This window comes from Anas platyrhynchos, chromosome 5 (assembly GCF_047663525.1).
Source record: "Anas platyrhynchos isolate ZD024472 breed Pekin duck chromosome 5, IASCAAS_PekinDuck_T2T, whole genome shotgun sequence".
Classification (NCBI taxonomy): domain Eukaryota; kingdom Metazoa; phylum Chordata; class Aves; order Anseriformes; family Anatidae; genus Anas; species Anas platyrhynchos.
The window spans coordinates 23,408,985-23,424,908 of NC_092591.1; the positions used below are offsets into that span (position 1 = coordinate 23,408,985).

The 15,924-nt window shown below is 46.5% G+C and overlaps 2 protein-coding genes across 9 annotated transcripts in view; one reads left to right on the forward strand and one right to left on the reverse strand.

Moving 5' to 3' along the window:
* The window catches only part of LRRC74A (leucine rich repeat containing 74A), an 18,458-nt gene extending 16,925 nt beyond the window's left edge, over positions 1 to 1,533 (reverse strand). The window contains exon 1 of one of the 4 annotated variants that reach the window (XM_072038425.1): positions 1,102 to 1,533. In XM_072038425.1, coding sequence (XP_071894526.1) covers positions 1,102 to 1,129 — 28 coding nt within the window. In that variant the 5' untranslated portion in view covers positions 1,130 to 1,533. The remainder of the gene's footprint in view (positions 1 to 1,101) is intronic. The other 3 variants (XM_072038424.1, XM_072038423.1, XM_072038422.1) reach the window with 3 other exon arrangements.
* ANGEL1 (angel homolog 1) lies at positions 936 to 12,422 on the forward strand. Of its 5 annotated transcripts, XM_038180061.2 has the most exons (11): positions 936 to 1,084; positions 1,425 to 1,553; positions 4,898 to 5,497; positions 6,008 to 6,234; positions 6,803 to 6,872; positions 7,649 to 8,082; positions 8,764 to 8,890; positions 9,733 to 9,843; positions 10,619 to 10,688; positions 11,136 to 11,299; positions 12,095 to 12,422. In XM_038180061.2, the coding sequence occupies exons 3-11, from the start codon at positions 5,131 to 5,133 to the stop codon at positions 12,262 to 12,264; spliced, it is 1,740 nt and encodes a 579-aa protein (XP_038035989.2). In that variant the 5' UTR covers positions 936 to 1,084; positions 1,425 to 1,553; positions 4,898 to 5,130; the 3' UTR covers positions 12,265 to 12,422. The 5 variants fall into 5 exon arrangements, with proteins under 5 accessions (XP_038035989.2, XP_038035990.2, XP_027314232.3 ...); XM_038180062.2 differs by lacking the exons at positions 936 to 1,084; positions 1,425 to 1,553 and adding an exon at positions 3,033 to 3,164; XM_027458431.3 differs by lacking the exons at positions 936 to 1,084; positions 1,425 to 1,553 and adding an exon at positions 3,469 to 3,622.
* Positions 12,423 to 15,924: the final 3,502 nt, after the last annotated feature.

Genomic DNA, 15,924 nt, shown 5'->3' on the forward strand with positions numbered 1-15,924 from the left:
AATGACTACATAACACTTGAAAAATTGTTTTATGCTCTATTTAAATACAAGAAAACAAGAGCCAAAGAGATTTGTCTCATAGATTTGATTATTTTAAATTGTATTATGAAGGAAAATAAGAAATTAACTTGTAACAACTAAGTGACAACACAAAAAAGGCTTTGAACTTTGAGAAGAACTTGCTGGTAGCATTGGCAGCACAGTAATTACTGGAAGCAGATATGTAATATCTGTTTTAAAAAAGTCCTGTAGCATTAGTGAACACTCAGACCAGCCTATACAATGGATGAGCATTCCCACATATACTGGTACTGAGAAGTTTTGCTTTAAGATTTGAGAAATATAATTACTTATGCAATTAAATAAGACAAAAGATAAATAAGACAAAAGACTTATTAAGGCAATGACTGGTATTTCTATGAAGAGTTTGTTTTTATTAATAAGGAAAATGCTCAGCACTAGCATAACTAGTAACTCTTGGTGCATGCTAAGAAGATCTCAATTGCTTTTCAGTATTTCTTTGCTTTACTTCAATAAATTAACTGTACCTTGAAAGTTATCAGGGCAAAAAGCCAGTTCCCCTCACACTGCAACTAAGTCAGCCAAGTATAAAATTTGATGAGGGAGCAGTACAGGAATAGTCACATTAAACTAGAAAGTCATGCCAAAATACTACAGACCCAGACCTTAACTCTAGTTAGCACATTCACAAAATCATCTTGCCACCTTCAAAAGTCTGCCCATCCTTCTAGGCAAGGGAGGGTTGAAATAGGATCTCACCTCACATGGTGCTGAGCTCTGACATCTGTGGAAATTAAAGGAAATTAAGGGCAGCTGGCCATACTTGCTGGGAAGCTGGTACTGGGCAAGCTCATTTAGGGTGTATTTTTTTTCTCTAAGCAAGGCGTTAGCTTGGATGTTACCAGCCAGCTCCCAGATGGCAGCTGTAACCTTTGGGCATTGGTACCTTGGGTCCGTGCTCACCCCATTTCTCTGTGGTGGTGCCTCCCTGCTGCCTTCCCCCACTTGGATCCTGCTGGTCCACCTTTGCCTACTTTGGACTATTTCTGAAATGACTTAGCAGGTAAGTAAGCACCACACCTGTGTCCTTCTCAGACTCATTCTCCATGGGTACGTTTCCTTGCCAGCACCAGTGAGCTGAGGGTTTATTTGCCTTTTCTGTTCTGTCAGTGAGGGGTTTGCAGCCACCTCCTAGACCCTACCATTCCCTCTAAGGTGTGCACACAAAGCACGGCTGCTCGGCTACAACTGACAAGCCTCCAAGAGCAATGGTGCTAGTTGTAAGGTTGATGCTCTTGATTTATACTGCTCACAAGGATGTTTTGTGTTGGCAGGAGCTGGCTGGGTGTTAAGAGAACCCCGGTGAGCTCTTCTGTGACCTCACCTCCGTATCCTGACTGCAGGTTCTGGGTGCCTTGGGAACCAGCGCTGCTTGGGCTCGGATCGCATCAACACCCGGTAACGGAGAAGAGAGCGGATGAGGTTTTGGCTGTGAGACCCCCAGGCATATCGAGAGTGGTGCCAGGCTTCTGGTGAGAGCTTTCCCTCTCTCTGGGCTCACACTGCGGTTCGTACAGCTGCACATGAGAACATCAGGCTGGTGCACATGCAGTCTTAAAGGAGCTTAGGGTAAAACGAGTGTATCAGCCTCTTCGTCTTGAATGGATTCAGGCTTCTCTGCTGACAAGTTCCCCATATACACTGTAACAGTGTGGCTTGTAAACATGTCAGCACTTAACGGAGCCTCGAATCATGTATTTGTTCATCCCACCAGCTGATGTTGGTGCTAAATTTGCTCAACACTTATTATTTTGCATAACTTATACTGAGGTCTCCGTAGCCTTTCCATTTTGTCTAGAACCAAAATTGTAACACAAGAGGCTTTCTGATAAAGGTTGAGCAGAACTGGTAGATACATTTAGTCCGTTTCCCTAGAGATGGGGTATTTTTAGTGTTTTTGTTTCCCTAGGTTCTACATAAACCCCCCAACTAGTCCAGTCATTAGAGGCCATGATAGGGTTATTTTATATATAGAACAAAGCATGCTGCATAAATCAGTGGAAGGTTTGACCCCAAAGCAAACGACCGCTGTCAGCTTTGATTTTATTGCCAAAGTTTGTAAGTATTTTTCTCTAGCATAGGCCAAACAACAGTGGCTGTCGAGATGCTTGTCTGTGGTTCTGGCCAGTGTTCTTCTCCCATTCCAGTCCAATTAAGCTGATGTGGGCTGGGCTGGACATTCAGATGCCTTCAGATGCTTTCTTTGATCTTTCCTCTCCCAGAACAGCCTTGTTTTAAATGCTCTGGTCACTAGCCCTTGCTGCCGCATATCTTTCCTCTGGCGAACATTGTCTGCTCTAGGCAGACACCAATGATGGTTTCCAGAGGTTTGCTTCCCACAGCAGGATATGGGAGACCACAGTCCAGTGCTGTGCTTTGCCAGAGACATCTGTGGATTTTGGGACAGGTCACTGCTTCTGTGCCTCAATTTCCCCCTCAATGACACATTTGGTCCTAACTCAAAGAAGCAGAAATAAGAAAGTGCTCTGATGCCACTGCACGGTGATCCATGTAAAACTCTGGATGCAGGTATTGGAAATATTGCTTTGTCAATTAGAAAAAGACACCGTATTGCCTTTTCGCTTTGAAAATACCCCACAGAGCAGAGCACCGCATTGCAGTAGTCAGTGTGCTTCTTGCTAACAATGATCTGTGGGGTTTTGTATCTGCAGGTTTTAGAACGAATTGGCTGGATTATTATTTATGTCCTTAGTTACATCAGCTCAGGTCCTAGCTGTGGGCGCCCTTTGTACTGATCAGAATACACAAATAGTGTTAGAGACAGAAAGTGTTTGAGGATAACGGGAGAGACAACAGCAGGTTACCATCAAGGGCATGGTTTGGCAACACTGGTCGGCACAGCAGGCAGGGCTGATGGATGTTTTGTTGAATTTAGTGCAAGAGCCCATTGATAAGAGAGTTTGGAAGAAGGTCTCTGGTGAGATCACCCTCCAGAGGTGTGCTGTGTGACTTTCCCAAGCAGAAGGGGAAACACCAGAGGCAGCAGGAAGGTTTTGTCTGAAAATATTAGAAGGATTAACCTGAAGCAGAAATCAGCCTCTAATAAGTAAGAGGTATAAGAGGTAAGAGGTATAAGTATTACAGGTATAGGATTGAAATGCTCCCTAGCAGGTGACAACTGTGATTTTAAAGGTAATTGTAGTTCAGCTGAGTTAGCTTTTACCATTTTGTACGTTAATATAATACATTAAATATGTGTGTTTGGTGCGAAGAGCTGACAGGGCGCTCAGTTTATCCGTTTGCCTTTGGGCGTTGTGCAGAGCAAAATGCGGAAAGAAGCAAAATACGAGGAAGGTGCACTTGAGGTGGGACCTCTCCTTCCCCTGAAACTGCCCCGCGCCAACGTGAGGCAGGTTCAGCTTTGAAAGCCTGTGAGGGCGAAACCTTTCGCTTAAAAACCCGCCCCCGGGCCTGCGGGGTGAGGCAGCCGCCGCCTCCCGGCCCCAACGCCGCCACCCCCGGCCCGGGCCAGGCCCCAGCGCGTCCCGGTGCGGGGGACCGAGGGGCCGGGGCGGGCACGGTGAGTGCCGGGGCCGAGCCGTGAGGCCGGGGCTGAGGCGAGACCGGGGCTGAGGCGGGGCCGAGCCGCGGCGTCGCCTCAGCGGGGCCGTGCGGGCGGGCGGGCGCTATGATCGGCACGGTGCTGTGCTACGTGCTGCTGCCGGCCGCGCGGCTCCTCCGGGCCCTGCGAGGTAACGCGGCCCCGGGCGGGCGGGGGGCGGCGTTGTGGAGGCCCCGGGGGCTCCCCGCAGCCGCCCCGCGGTGTCGGGGCCTGCCCCTGGGGCGCGGGGCGGGGGTGGGGGAGCTGGGGGCGGCCTCCTCGGGAGCCTTCCCGGCCCTCAGCCGCCCCGCGGGGCCTGGCCTGGCAGCACGGAGGTGCTGCTGGCCCCCTGGTGTGACCGCTCCGAGGGGCGGTTGCAGGGGAACCTCAGCGAAAAAGCCGTGTGGAGGAGAAGGGAGTTGCTGGTCTGCAGCAGGGAGCAGTGTTTGTGTGTAATTCGGGAGCAGTGTTTGTGTGTAATTCATAGCAAGAGAGCAGTGCGTCATCTGCGATGGCCATACAGGTGAAAGGAGCCCCCATCTCTTTCTGTTGTGCACCACTCATATCGGCATATCCAAAAGTGTTACATGAACAGCAGGGATTTTTTTTAAATCATGTATCAATCATCATGCGTTTTTAAATCCTTATCAGGATTCCTTCTGTGCGTATATTCTCTCTGATAAGGCCTTCAGTTGTTCACATCTGTCCCTCTGCTTCTTTATTTTTCACCTCTTAATTACAGAACAGTATTTTAGCACATTCATATTTTAAATAACTACTTCAAGGCCTCTTACCTTACCATTTTTACTGAATCCCTGGAAAGAAACTTGCTCCAAGTGGTCAGCTACAAGCACTCGGCTTTGTAACCCACGTACCCCATCAGCTAACTTCTACAGACTGCGCCTTCATGTGCTGTTGAGAGCAGGTACAATTTCCACAGCACCTTTTAACCCGGCTGGCTGTGGCACTGCCTGAGTTACAACTGTGTTCTGTGGCATTGGTAAAGCCATTGTTGTGCTGTACAATTTCAGTGACTTTGACCAATATAACTAGAATTGGACTGTAGCCTAGCATTAAGAGGCAGGGTAAGTTATTTAGGCTGTATCTACTTTTCTTCAGCGAAGTCACTTGTTTGGGTTGTCATGTGGAATGGTTGTATTGCACTGAGCTACAGCAAATGCACTGGGGAAAAAAAAAAGGTGAGAAAGGCTTTTCATCTGTGTTATGTTAATTAATTTATTTTCTTAATGGCAGATGCTTTCTTTACCTGTCGAAAGAATGTGCTTCTGGCGAAGAGCACGTCCACCCAGATAGAAGGCATCTTTGCTGCAACCAGAGGAAATTCGGTCCAGGAAGAGCAGGAAGCCCTACTCCAGCAGTGGCTGGAAGAAGGAGCAGGGAATCTGCCAGCCAGTGAGAGTGCTCCAGCAGTGGGGAAAGTATCAGCAACGCTCACTAGTGACTGGTTAGAAGGTTCAGAGCTATTGATGAGTAGCCTTAGCGACCTGAACTCGGCTCCAGAAGTCACGTGGTGTGCCGGTCAGCAGCTCACGGAGCTATGTGCCTTGGCTTCTTCAGAACCACCAGACCATGCAGTGACTAAACTGGAAAAACTACCAGCGGAGAAGACAGTAGCTGTAGTAGGCAGCGCTCCGTGGGCAGCTGTGGTGCCACAGACGGATCACCAGATGGTTGGCTGTGCCCCTATCGGTGTGGGAGGGCAGCATGAAGACCCGGCCGTGCTGGCATGGAGCTTAGCAGGTGGTGCAGAGATGGTGCCAACAGAGCCCCCTGCCTGGCCCGTTCAGGATGCTGTACAATTTTGTCCCCTCCTGGAGGAGGTACCCTACCACGGTGAGTGGCAACAGCTCTGAATCTAATGCTTAGTTGGGAATTTGTTGGGAACCTGGTTAGGTTGTTGTGTCTGGCTGAGGTGAATGGGTCTGGGCTTCCTGTCTGTAGCACCATGATTGTATCAGTTTGTATAGAATTGACGAGATCTGCTACTGAAAGCTACAAAGTAAGTTTTTGCTGAGGCAGGGCTGCTTTCAGCTAGTAATCTCAGTGCTTCTAGATTGTCTGGGTATTGATACGTTAATTTCCCAGGAACTGTGCCTGAAAAATACAGAAAGAACCCAAAAGTTGGTAGAATTTTTCAGTATGCTCAGTCTGGTCTTCTGTTAACCCTTCCTCATTGACGTATACACAAATGAATCCAAACAAAGCACCCAAAACCCAAAGTGGGTGAGGGTTTGCTCAAGCCTAGAGAATGTGATTGACTATATTCTGGGTCTCAGGGAAACAAAAGTATCAGGGGGGAACCCAACATGGCTGTAATTTGGCTTTTCTGTCTCTTGCATATAGAAATTTTATGGAGAGACTGGGAGGATCTTTCTGTCCAGCCTTGTGAGCTAGAGCAGGCTTCAAAAAACCCTCCTCTCTTTGAATTTCGAGTCATGTCTTACAACATCCTGGCCCAGGACCTGGTGGAACAGGGCCATGATCTTTACATACACTGTCATCCGGACATCCTGAACTGGGACTACCGCCTTCCGAACATTTTACAGGAGATCCAGCACTGGGATCCTGATGTGAGTATGACTGAGCCCCTTCCACATTGGTATCACCAGAATTTTAACTTCTTGTGTGATCTAACAGCTTGTTTGTTTGTTTAATAGGGGTGGGGGAAGTCCTGGGAAGATGCTACTTGGTAACTCAGTGCTGATTCCTCTGAGACTAATTGAGGCTTCAAGTATATAGTTTTTGGGTGCCTGTTTTGTTTGGACTGTGTTTCTGTAGCAACTAGTAATACTTTGATAGCAGGGGTTAACTTAGTAAACAGCAGAAGTGGAAGAAGAGGTAATGCATTTTTGGGACGGAAGGGCCAGGCTTGCAGGGCAGCATAGGAGAGGATGTCGTGACTTTCTCTATTGGTGTGATGAAGGATCTTTCACCTCATCACTGGATAACTGAGTGATAAGCTAATGTGACCCAGAAAGTTGTCATTCTCTGGCTGGGCAGTACAGGACAGAGGTGCAGTGATGGCCTTTTTGTTTGCAGGGTTAGTATGTGAGTGCACTTTTGCACTTCCTTCCTTCCCCAAAACAAGGTAACTGGCAAATGCTGGTGGAGCGAGTGAGGTCTCTGCCTTCCTTCCAGGTTCTGTGTCTCCAGGAGGTGCAAGAGAACCATTACTGGGAGCAGCTGGAGCCAACGTTCAAGAAGATGGGTACGTCCTCTGTTTGTGTGTCTGTATCTCCAACTCATGGGACTGGTCAAGCAGTTCTTCCTGCTTAACGTCTTCAAAGCACTCAGTCTTCATAGAACTCTTCTTCCTTTTTCTCTGAGCAGCTGCTGGCCCTGCTTCTGGGCTGTCTGCCTAGAGCTTCACCCTTTCTTTTCTAACTGATCTTTCTCCTGTTTGACAGATCAGAGTAACAAAATTGAGAGGGTCCTAGAAGGACAAAGAGAGAGAAAAGACTCACGATTATGAATAATAAACTGCGATTACTGGGACAGAATTGGGTATAACGCTGTGCCCAGGGCATTACAAAAGGAACAATTGTATTGTACAAAATGTTGCACCCAAAGGAGCAGAGGTTGGAGTCCATGCCTCCCAAATAATGAATCCTGTTATGTGCCCCAACATTGCTTATAGCTAGTGGGAACTGAGACCTTAAGGAATGCTGACCTGGAATGTAAAATGTTACGTAACTAAGCAACCAGGTTTTCACAAGTAGGGTTGCTTTATTGGCCAGTGATGGATGATTTTTGTAGTTAAGCCAAGTTCTATTGTAGAAAACAGTGCGAAAATTAGCAAGGTAGGATTGCGTAGGGATTGGAGAAATCATCCTTCTGGACAGGTCTCCCAGATTGAATTGCATTCTCCCAAAATTGTAGTGGGAGCCTCTTCTACTGTACAGGCTTGCTGAACTCTCCGGTGATGGAGGGAGAGCCTAAGGTAGTGGCTAGATCAGCTTTTAATGCGTGATGGTTTCTTTCCAGGCTTTGCTTGCTTCTATAAACGGAGGACTGGGAGAAAGACCGATGGCTGTGCGGTGTGCTTTAAGGACAGCAGGTTCCAGCTGATCAGCGTCAGCCCCATAGAGTATTTCCGTCCTGGCCTGGACGTCCTCAATCGGGATAACGTGGGCTTGGTGTTGCTGCTACAGCCTCTGCTCCCAGAGTGTCTGGATCTGAAGGCAGTCAGTCCTCTGTGCGTGGCCAACACTCATGTGCTGTTCAATCCCCGGCGGGGAGATATCAAACTTGCCCAGATGGCCTTGCTCCTAGCAGAGATCGACAAGATTGCAAAAACTCCTGAAGGCAGCTACTATCCTGTCATCTTGTGTGGAGACCTGAACTCTGTGCCTGATTCTCCACTTTACAAATTCATCCGCAATGGTCAGCTTTCCTATCATGGGATGCCAGCCTGGAAGGTAGGTGCCAGTCAGAGCTCGGACTGTGTAGCTTCTTGCTGTGTGCTGCTGAAGAAATGCATGGCTGTATTTCTTTCCCTCATGAGGAAATAGTCCCGATACTAAATTTAGTTACTCAGGACTCATCCTCAATGCCTCAAGCACTGCCGAGGAAAGAAGCAGACAAATGTATGTGTGCTGTTTCCAACTCACCTATTTTGGTTTCTCTAGAGGCAAACCAGCGATAACAGACACTTAATTTCAGGTCCTGGTTCTCCCTTGCTATGGGATTTTTGTGCCTAGGTCCACCAAGACATACTGAAATTTTATGTAGATGTTTGATGTGAAAACAGTTTTGCTCGTGAAATGGGCACATATGCTAGACTCCTTGGGCATTTGTTAATGTGTATCCGCACTCAAATGTGTTACTGGCTTTCGAGCTAAATCTTCAGCTCAGTAATGGATGTCCACAAAATATATTCAGTCATGAGAATTTTAGTTAACTGTATCCATCTTGCAGAGCTGAAGGTTTATAATGTCTGCACTACATTCTAAATGGCTTATTTTACGTCTTTCCATGAGGGCATTCTCCGGTTTTGCTCCTGGTGAGTGTGTATACATGTATTGTCTACAGCTTGCAACTTGCAAAAGTTCTGTTACATGTTACTGACGTTTCCCCTCCTGTTCCTTGCCTCCTTGCAGGTGTCCGGTCAGGAAGACTTTTCCCAGCAGTTGCATTCACGGAAACTGGTGGCCCCTCTGTGGCCCTGTTCACTGGGTGTAACAGACAACTGCCAATATGTTACACGGTGCCAGCCAAAGAAACAGGGTGAGCTCCGGTGTGAACTGAGAACATGAGTTTGCTGAGGCTGTGGAGTCTGTGGGCATTGCTGACTCTCTGAGTAGCTGAGGCATGCGTTGCATGAGGCAGTCAGCAATGATTCTCTTCTATCCTTTTCCTTGATATGTGAATTAAATTTAATTTTTCTGGAGTCTATCACTGCAGCCCAATTTCTGGCATCTTTCCCTCGTCAACAGCTGAATGGTCCCTTACAAGTAACAGTTGCCCTGCATACCTCTTTTATAGTCCCACATCTTAGCTTTTGTGCAATTGGAAATGATCTTCAGCAGCCACAGCTTTTAGCTGCATGTGTTTGTATGAGCAGTTTTGGGCAGTGTTTGCACACTATTATTAAGAAATCACCAAAAACCCGCTTTAAATCAATGTGTTCCTGACTGTTTCTATCGAGGATTCAAAAAAAATGAGCCCATGCTAAACAGCTTTTGTTGGAAGCTTGAATATGAAACTTGCATTCATCCTGATCTGCAGAACCGTGCTTTCTTTTTAGGCAGACTTGAGTTTTCTCAAGTTGCAAGCTAGCCAATCTGCCTAAAAGTCCTTTGAACTTAGGACCTAGAGTTTCAGAAAGGACATCCTTAATTTGTCTAATCAAGGTGCTGACCATGATGGATGCGTTAGCTAAACGTTCTGTTCTTCTACGCTGATATACCTGCTGTGATGTGTGTTTAGATTAAGTGATTCTCATGGCATAAGGGTGCTTGGGCTCAAATATCTCAAACTAAAGAGGTCTCAATAGTATGTAGATGTCCCCTGTAGATGTGGCTTTGCTGCAGACACTTTATTCCCTTCAATTATATTTCTGTCTGCAGGCAGACGTAAGTACAGCCGGGACTTCCTGCTCCAGTTCCATTTTTGCGATATTGCCTGTGAACGACCACCACAACTAGTCCTCTTGGAAGGTGTGACAGATGCTAAACCAGGTATTAATGCGATATTTTTCAGCTCATGACTCTCCTAGCTGGATTTTAATGAAAAACTGAGTTGGCGGTGATGCCTGGTGAGAAAAGGTGAAGACGGAAGGGTAGCATTTTGTGGCTGTGTGATTATTAATGGATTCCAGGAGAACTCAGAGGACAGTATTACTGTCCTCGTATAGTGAGTCTTGCATTGTTGTGTTCCTTGAGATGCATGGAGATTCAGGCTCTTTACGAGGCTGTTTTTGACAAAGGCATTTTTTTTTTTTTACCACCTCAAGGTTTTTGTTGCAGTAGAACAAACCTGAAGACCATCACATCACAATGGCTGCAACATAAATGTCTCTGGATGCTGGCACCCAGTAGGCACTGTTGCATCCCTGGGCTTTGTGGCATGGCTGTTTCTGCTCTCCATTTCTGTTCAGTCTTTCTTAGTTGCCCTTTGTGTAAGCTGTAGGCTAAGGCAAATGACCTTGAGATTAAAGGTTAAACTACCCTGGGCTTTGATAGTATTAAATGCTTTAGGGGCATGTCCTTACCTTCATAGGACAGAATATGACTTTTCAGTTGTTTGCAGCAATCTGCTCTCAGGATGTTCCTGTTAGTCTTAGACTGGGATTTCCTTTGAATATTTTCCTGTAAGGTGCCTTTGACTAGAAGCTATTGCTCTTCTTGGGCAAAAGAATTTGTTTGGTCTCAGGAGAAACTTCTCAGACTTGGGATGAGCAGCCTCTTCCAGTATTTATGTAGGTTTGTCTGGAATCTCTCTGCTCTCTTGCAGACCGCCCTGCATACTGGCCCAAGCACGCTGCTGTAGTGAATGACCCCGAACTCCAGCCACTCATCCCAAGGTAATTGAGTGCACCTTCAGTGGTCCTGCTCTTCAAATCCTGTCTCATTTTCCTCAGTGCTGAAAATCTGACTAAAGTAAAGACTGAAATAAGTGTGAGGGTGGAAGAGAGTAAGCAGGGCTGTCTGGAATAGCCAGATCCACCTCCCCCCAGGGTTGTGCCGGTAACTGGGCACTGTCCTGTCAGCATTGGGTCAGTGAGGCCAAGAATGAAGGGCATAGACAGGACAGGGTATTGGAGACAAGGTAAGTTCCTAGTCTGCTCTGTCTTCAGTGCAAGGGGAGTGAATAATTCAGGAAGGCTGTCTCTCTGTATGTGTTCTCAAACACACAGATGGTTTGGAGGGTTGCATCAGCAAAGGAACATCCAACTTCAGCTGTGACTGCAACACTGAACACTGCGTTGTCCTCTTTCCTTTCTTGGTAAATTCTGGCTGTTCATGTGCAGGTCTTCAGGTGTTATCCAGCATGGCCTCAACCTGACCTCTGTCTACAGCCACTACCTGCCACAGAGGGGACGCTCAGAGGTCACAACCATGCCCATGGGACTCGGTGCCACCGTTGATTATATCTTCTACTCGGCAGAGCCTGTGGAAAATGGGAGAAGAGGGGGTGAGTGTGGCAATGCAGGGGTTATCCCTGCGGCGTTGGGAGAGGGCAGGACGTTTCATTGGTCTGGGGTAGATCTACAGGGTGCGACTTTGAAGTGATGCACAAAGGGGAAGCAATAGCTGTTCAGGTATCTAAGAAGACAGTATTTGGTGTGGAAAAACTGAGTCTGCTCAGAGGAGGTTCGTGTAGACTTTTGAGGAAGCCAGAACAGAACGCGTTCTGCTTCCTTTGTCTATCTGTCTACTTGTGCTCCTGGTAACAGGCAGTGCTGAGTCCTAAGTTCAAGGCTCGGACTTTAAGTCTGACTGAGACCACGCACTGTCCTTAGAAGGAGGTGACTCTTCTTACAGTGACAGTACCTCTCTACTACCTGACACAACAGATAGTCTAATGAAAGACTACATGTAAACGCATCCAGGAACTGCCCCTGACATGGTTTGCGTTATGTCAGAGTCAACTTTGAGGAGGAGGTGAGGAGTGAAGGGGAAAATTTCCTCCTCAGGGGAAAATTTGAAGCTATCTCTAGGATTTATAGGAAGCTCTTTTCATTCCACTGTAAGCAACTGCCTGCTGAATTTAACATATTCTTGATAAGCATATGAAACCATTGAATTGCAGTATTACAGGTTGCTCACTGCTTTCACATCTAGACCCAAAGGTGCATGCAATGTTTGTGCAGAATGTCTTCCTTTATCGGGAAAAGGATCAGAAACCATTGACAAGCATCCCTCTGAGAGTCTGTGGAGTTAACATACAGCACCAGCCTTCAGCTGATGTTTCTTTCCACTTTGTCAGGTCGCAGGCTGTACCGGGATGGAGTCCTGAAGCTACTTGGCCGCCTTTCCCTTCTCTCTGAAGATGTCTTGTTGATGGCAAATGGCTTACCAAATCCTTTTTGTTCATCTGATCATCTCTGCCTGCTGGCTAGCTTTGGCTTGGAGGTCTCCAGCCTCAGAGAGGGTTAGTGATGGTCCCCTTTCCCTAAAGAAAAGCTGTTTTGAACGCAGCGGTTTGAGGCTCTGGATGCACAACCTGCTTGCAAGAAAACTCTTATTTTTGTCATGCCCTCAGAGTCCTTTTCTCCCGTTACACCCTCATAAAAACAAGGGATGAAAGAGTTGGAGCCCTTCCTGTGTTGGTATTTTGTGGGTCTCTGCAAACCTGAACTCTGCTTCCAGTGGGCTTCTGGTTATGTTCAGGCATTGTCATCTCTTAAAGGGATCCATGTTCCACAGCTTCATTTAACAGATGTGTTAGTGCTGCAGGAACCAACCTCACTCCCGTGTTTATTTGTCCTGTGACAAGATCTTCAGGGACTGGGGAAATAGGCAATGCTGTCCACTTCTGTTTGGTTCATTGCTACCAAGCAGCAGGGCATGTATACACCAATGTTTTTTTCACACCAAAACAATGTTTCTTTTAATTTCTGGGTGATAGGTTATAGAGCGTGGTCCTTTGGGAACTAGTGGTGTTGCCTTTGGGAGCAGCGGTTCTGCTAACTGCTTAGAAATTGCTTTTACATAATAATTATTAAGGGCTGCATTGCCGGCAGAAAAATTTGTATAATTGACCCCTTCCATCAAGAAGCTTGTCTAGTGGTCCAGGGAAGGGGATTGCTTGGAATGGAGGCAGGGATTCTACAGAGCCACCCACAGGAGCTCTAGATCCACAGCAAGAGCCTAGAGGCCTTGGGAAAGGCTCCCTTCCTTTCTGGCAGTCTTGGAGTGGTTCCTAGGAAACTTGTAGGGAGAAGCTCATCCCAGTGAATGTCAGATGAAGAAAACTGTCCTGTAAGGTGTAACGACCCCAGGAGTCTACAGCTCCCAAAAGGGAGATGAAAATGGAACGTGTAAAGATGAAACAGCCATCGAATGGAAGAGCTGAAGAGATTCTCGCTTGCCCTTCTTTTTCTGTGTTCTCCCTGTTCTGTTTTGCCTTTCGGGACAGAAAACCAACCTATGGCATCCTCCTGGGCCAGGCTCCCAGCTTTCTGAGCTAGCCATGCTTAGGTAGAACCCATAAGACTGACTCCTGTCTCGTGACAGACGTTGGGAGGGAGGGAAGGCTGTGTCCTTGGAGGCAGTCACTTGGATCCCAGTGTACCTTTGATGTCCTGTTAGTGTAGTTTTCTCATCAGTGTCCTGGACAGCACGAATACAACAGAACTGTGCCTGTTCCTGGGGCAGATTCCCTAGTTCAGCATGACTTCTGGTGCTCAGTTTTGCTGTAAGAGAAGGGAGCAATATTGACAGAAACATTTCTAACATCCTGTTCACAAATGGGGCTGGGAAATCCCGTCCTGCCTCAGTCAGATTTTTGTGAGAGCGTACAAAAAGACTTTAAATACCATTTCCTCTTTTTGTGTCACACTGGGGAGTTTCATATTTTAAATGTTACTTTCTTTATTGAAAAATAAAATGTTTCTAACTTAAGAAAAAACAAACACAAAGTAACTGCAGCAGCTTGTGCTCCTGGTAGCTAAACTCTTTGAAGACTTGCTCAACAAGGTGCTTCTGGCTAGGATATAAAAGAGGAGAACATGAATTAGCTACACAAGACGGTAATGATGGGTGATGAGAGGGAAGAAGTGGCTTTAGCTGTTGTCTCCTATTGCATCCTCAGATCCCAGAGGTGGTCTATTTAGCCTCAGCAGTTATCTTGCAAAATGGGTTGCATTCAAGAACCGTTCCTTCTTCCAAAAAAAAAACCAAATGCTGCTGATTTCTGTAAGTCACAGGAACAAGGGGTGGGGGCTGTGTTCTGTCCCCATATGACTGCATACAAACTGCATATCCTTGCCCCTGCCACATGGTGTGGCATTTGCTTGGTGACGTGTGGATGGCTTTGGCTGTACCAGCTGGGATAACGTGTAGGAATCTGTATAAGTGAACAGAAATCTGGGGGTGAGTATGTTTGCAGCTTTACTTGCCCCAAGTTTCACAGGTAATGGCTCTCGTCTAACACCGGTGTGCTTGTGCCTGGGGAGGGATGCAGAGCTGTGTGTTTCTGTGGATGGTTTGTTTTGAGAGCTGCACTAATTTGTGTAGGTATTTTAACTTGGATTTTGTTATTGGTTTTATTTGTGAAAGGAGGGGAGGAAAGGGAAATCTGTGCAACTAGGAACTTTATTTTTCTGCCAGGCTGTTTGCAGGTTGCCAGAAAGCAGCCTGGTAGCAGATAACTCCCACCAGCTGGTAACATTGGAAAGGGAAACTGGGAAGACCCTGAAGGTTTAAAAACAACCCATCAAAAGCAAAACAAAAAAACACTGTGACGCATAGTGCTGCCACTTGAAATGTTAACCTTCTGCTTTGGTTGTAACTGCTGGCCTGGTCTGATGGTCAGGTAATGAAGGGTGGCAGGGGTGTGTGTGTGTGTGACAGGCCTGCTGCCCCTCTGCCCCACATGCACAGTATGCTGTCAGATGAGCTGGTTGCCCAAGCACCCTGCCAGTTTTGTGATGTGGCTGAGGCACAGGAACTGTGCTTGAGCATCACAAGTGCTTCTTCCATTACATTTAGACCAAAGACTTGACTTTTCTTCTGTGTATCTTGCATGAAGGCATCTGTCGTGAGGCTTTAAGGTTCCAGATATATTTTGTTGGAAAATCTGTTTCACAGGTCAGCCTAACACTTTTTTTTTTTTTTTTTTCAATACATGAAATTGTATGGTATGTACTTGGAATGGTTAAGCTGCTGAACACTGTGGATATAGAGCCATATGCTTAAAAACCCCAGGACAATGCCTGCAAATCTTCCATTTCTTCTTTCTGAGGATTAGAAAGGTCAATCTTGTAGCTCCCAAAGCCTTGGCTCACGTATGTTTCCTTGGGCATTCATATGTTTCCTTGGGCATTTGTGGGTGAAACTTGCAGAAATGCAGGACCATTACAGTTGATTGCTGTGGTTGTTTTGATTACTGTCCCTGTAGCTCTGCTGTAGACCCTACAGACTTGCCCTGTTTCAGGAAAGAAGAATAGCTACTCTAGAGCAATTCAGAGTTGGGAGACCTGTGAGTGCCCTCTGGCTGTTGGAGACTATAGGGGGAGTTTGTGGGTGGGGTGGATGGAAATAGTCCCTGCCACCAACATGGCAGCTATTACATAGTTGTAGGGGGAAAATAATGCATTCTCTGATGCTTTGAGAATATCACATAGTGATATAATAACAGACTGTGGTAATGAGCAACTGGAGGTGGGAAGCAGAATTAAGAGATTACACTCTTAGCACTGTTTCTTGACCTAAGTGTCTGAATATTTGCAATTAACATGGCTTTCTGATAAATTACAGAGAGGCATGTAAACAGTTATGAACTAGAATATTTACAATCAGAAAGAGGTGTTACGGAGGTAGGTTCTACCTCATATTCTCAGTAGTGATGTAGAGAGAGCTCAGGGAGATTGGTACTTAGGGAAAGGGATGCCAGAGACCACTGGCAGCATGCATACCTACCCTATAATCAGTCTCCTAAGCTGCAGGGACGTGCAGCTGTAGAGGCAAACACAGATTTGACAAAGTATCTTAGCTAGACAACAGCTTAAATTGCACCACAGCTGCTAGGCTGTAATTAATTACACCATTTAGATGGAAGTCCAACTTCTTTAGCTTTCTCAGAGTCATAAGTCC

Bases quoted from the DNA above. Each gene is read 5' to 3' on its own strand.
- ANGEL1 (XM_027458428.3), top strand. From the start codon at position 3,731: ATGATCGGCACGGTGCTGTGCTACGTGCTGCTGCCGGCCGCGCGGCTC. The intron at 6,235-6,802 runs GTGAGTATGACT...CCTTCCTTCCAG, and splicing joins TCCAGCACTGGGATCCTGAT to GTTCTGTGTCTCCAGGAGGT. The intron at 11,300-12,094 runs GTGAGTGTGGCA...CCACTTTGTCAG, and splicing joins GGAAAATGGGAGAAGAGGGG to GTCGCAGGCTGTACCGGGAT.